The following is a 3,093-nucleotide window of genomic DNA, read 5'->3' on the forward strand; positions in this document are numbered from 1 at the left end:
CCAGAACCAAAGCCGCTGAAAACATCAGCAGAACATTTCAGGTGAAGATCAAGCTGGCTGTTTCTATGAACACATTGATATGAACCGACTATGAAAACATTTTTTCATTAGAATATTGTTAAACAGGGTCAATTGTGATTTCGTGTTGACACAAAGTGTTTCAAAATGTATTCCAAGATAATCACTCAGACCTATTTTAATTCTGCAACAGATGCTGTTAAAGTCACGACTCTTCGAGACATTACTAGGATGTTTTTATTCAGATTTAAACAAATATTTCTGACACATTCTTGAGCCTCTGTCTTGCCTCATTTTAAAGCATCACAAATGAACCAAGACCTTTTTGAGTCATAGGAGCTGCTATTTTTGAATGTCTGAAATCATATCAGTCGGTCTTGGCGGTACTCTGCAAGTGGTACGGTCTGAAACCATTACATAAGAGAGAGGAACAGAGCAAAGACAAAAAAGTAAGGCCACACGATAGATTGCACACTATAAAATACACCAACAATTGACCCCCTCCGCAAATGGATCTTTTGTTCCACTCTCCCCGGAGCATTTTTCTTTGAATATAATCCAAGTCTTTTGGCAAAAAAGAAATGATTACACATAATAACAGCCTAAGACGAACATCATTGGCACTGACGGCTCTCCATGGTGATACGTTTCACACGGCTCTCCGCTTTTGTTCTAGTTCCCCGCGTCACTCAGCTTTCCAGCACATGCTAAAGGTTTTTTAGAGATAAAACAGGGAAAAAAAGAATCTCATATACTTACAAACATCATTATACACACTGTACACAGGGCAGTAGGATCCAAATCTCGCTAGATTGGAGGATCCAAACATGTCGCGGATGAACTCTTGTACATAGTTCGCCGGAAACAAATTCGAGGGCACAAATCGAGATTTCATCCATATTTTTTTTCTTCAAACAAAAACATTTACATGGAATTATTGGTAATGATCAAGGCAGTGAGCACTATTGTACTGATGTGCATGGGGGAGATAGTGAAAAGTTTTGTTTTTATAATGGATGCTCTCTATATCTCTAGGTAAATATACAGAGAGTTCATCAATGGGTCACATGATTGCATTTTATAGCCTGTTCTCGATCAACCATCCATCATGATATTGGAGAACCCGGTGGGCTGCTTTCCTTCTTGCATAAGACGTTTGTAGAAGTTCTCCATGTTCAGTGTCAGCCGCCGGGGGTTCCTTACTTTCTCTTCAATGGGGCAGTGGTGTTTCGAGTCTTTTAGAAGCTCCTGCAAAGGATTTGTTGTTTTTTGTTCCGACTGGTTTTTAAAGATGGCGTGTGATACACACATACACACACACACTAAGAGAGAGAGAAAGATCAATGTCACTTTAGAGAAGTTATTTGACTGAGGTCAGAAGAATCCATCATATGCTTCCTGGTGTTGTAGAGTCAGGCTGTGTTTACAGAACCTGATTGACCAGTGCAAAGGCCAGTGTCAGTGTGGCTGCAGAAACACTGATTGAAGTCACAGATGAATGTCTGGCTCTGTTGTTATCAGCCTGGTGAGAGCCCACCGAGTCAATGGATCCCTCCATATTGGGGTTCAGCGCATTCTGAGGAAATATTACAAGCTTTTTTCAGTTCAAGTATTAAGATTGTGTCATTCCCAATTACTCGTTACTCACTAACGTTAAAAATGAATGTGTTTGTGGTATGTCTTTAAAAGTGTACAGGAGACTTTAAAAAATGTGCTCTTGTAAAGCTCAGGTGCTTAAACTTTATTCATCTTAACTTGATTTGTTAACATGCTTATTCAATGACAATGACTGTTGTTGACTTAAAGGGGTCCTATTATGCTCTTTTACAAAGTCTTGATTTTGTTTTGGGGGTGTACTAAAACATGCTCTCATGCTTGGTGGTTCGAAAAACGCATAATTTTTCACATAATTTACATTATTACAATACCTTTCTCCCCAGTCTGGCACAAACGGCTCGATTAGTTCTGGGTTTTAATGAAGGCCCGCCTTTCGAAAAAAACGAAATGTGTTGTGATTGGTTAGCTGTCCCAGTGCATTGTGATTGGCGAACAGCAGCAAGTTCCGTCTGCTCCGGTATAGTTAAGGATGCACGACACCGGATTAAGACACCGAGAATATTGAACAAGAGGATCACGCAGAACCTTTGAAAATGACGCTTATACGGAACCCGAACCCCTAAAGGGAATAAATACGAGATGGGAGAAAAATATATATTTCAATACTTTCTCTCGCAGTTATGTCATTGGGTAATTATACTGTAGCCTATATAAATTGCTGGCATCGGGGAGCCGTTATTATGCCTGGCATTGAAACTGCTTTTGAGTGCACGATCGCTTTTTAGTTTCACTTTCGATATTTGCAATCACATGTACTCTGTGTATACTATGGAGCGGCAGTACTTACCACACATTTGACAAGATTAGATGTTTGCCAGTGGTGCTCAGGATCTGCAAATCATTCGCCATCGTCCTCAGTCACCTCTCTTTACTCTGTTTATGTGGTAAGTGAAATTTTATGTACTGTAATGTAACAGGCAAACGTTAGCAATCGTTATTTGTTTTCCGTGCATTTCTGAATACGGATTCACGCTTCGGGCACACCCCCACCCGCTGAAAAATAACTGTATTTACTATGTACAGATAAGTGCAAACGGTAATATGTATTATGTTTATTGTTCTTTAATTCTAACATTATAACATGAATTGCAGTGGAACTGTTATACAGTTGAATATATTTATACCATAGTCTCATAATTGAAGTGTAAATTCTGCAGATTACATCATTGTCCAGTAATGTACTTTCAGAAATTTATAAAAATGTTTTCATAACTGTAACATACATACATACTTACATACATAATTATTCAAGTGCATGTGTGTTAACTGCATTAAAATGCCCAGCGAGGTAGAAAACATCTGCTGCAAGGAATTTCAAAAGGCAGGGGCGTGAAAAAAACAGTGTTTCTTCGACATGGCAAAAACTTGACACTACAGCAGCATTTCTTCGTCGTCGTCTTGTCTGATGCACTCAACCAAGCGTTCTAACCACGACCTCGCCCCTCCCCATCCCCCAAC

At 39.4% G+C, this 3,093-nt stretch overlaps 1 protein-coding gene across 1 annotated transcript in view; it reads right to left on the minus strand.

The window, feature by feature from the left end:
* Positions 1-300: 300 nt before the first annotated feature.
* The window catches only part of LOC107730424 (GDNF family receptor alpha-2-like), a 66,696-nt gene continuing 63,903 nt past the window's right edge, over positions 301-3,093 (minus strand). The window contains exon 9 of the mRNA XM_016541270.1: positions 301-1,594. Coding sequence (XP_016396756.1) covers positions 1,442-1,594 — 153 coding nt within the window. The 3' untranslated portion in view covers positions 301-1,441. The remainder of the gene's footprint in view (positions 1,595-3,093) is intronic.

The sequence above is a fragment of the Sinocyclocheilus rhinocerous genome, unplaced genomic scaffold (genome assembly GCF_001515625.1).
Source record: "Sinocyclocheilus rhinocerous isolate Xijiao unplaced genomic scaffold, SAMN03320098_v1.1 scaffold1660, whole genome shotgun sequence".
Taxonomy (NCBI): Eukaryota; Metazoa; Chordata; class Actinopteri; order Cypriniformes; family Cyprinidae; genus Sinocyclocheilus; species Sinocyclocheilus rhinocerous.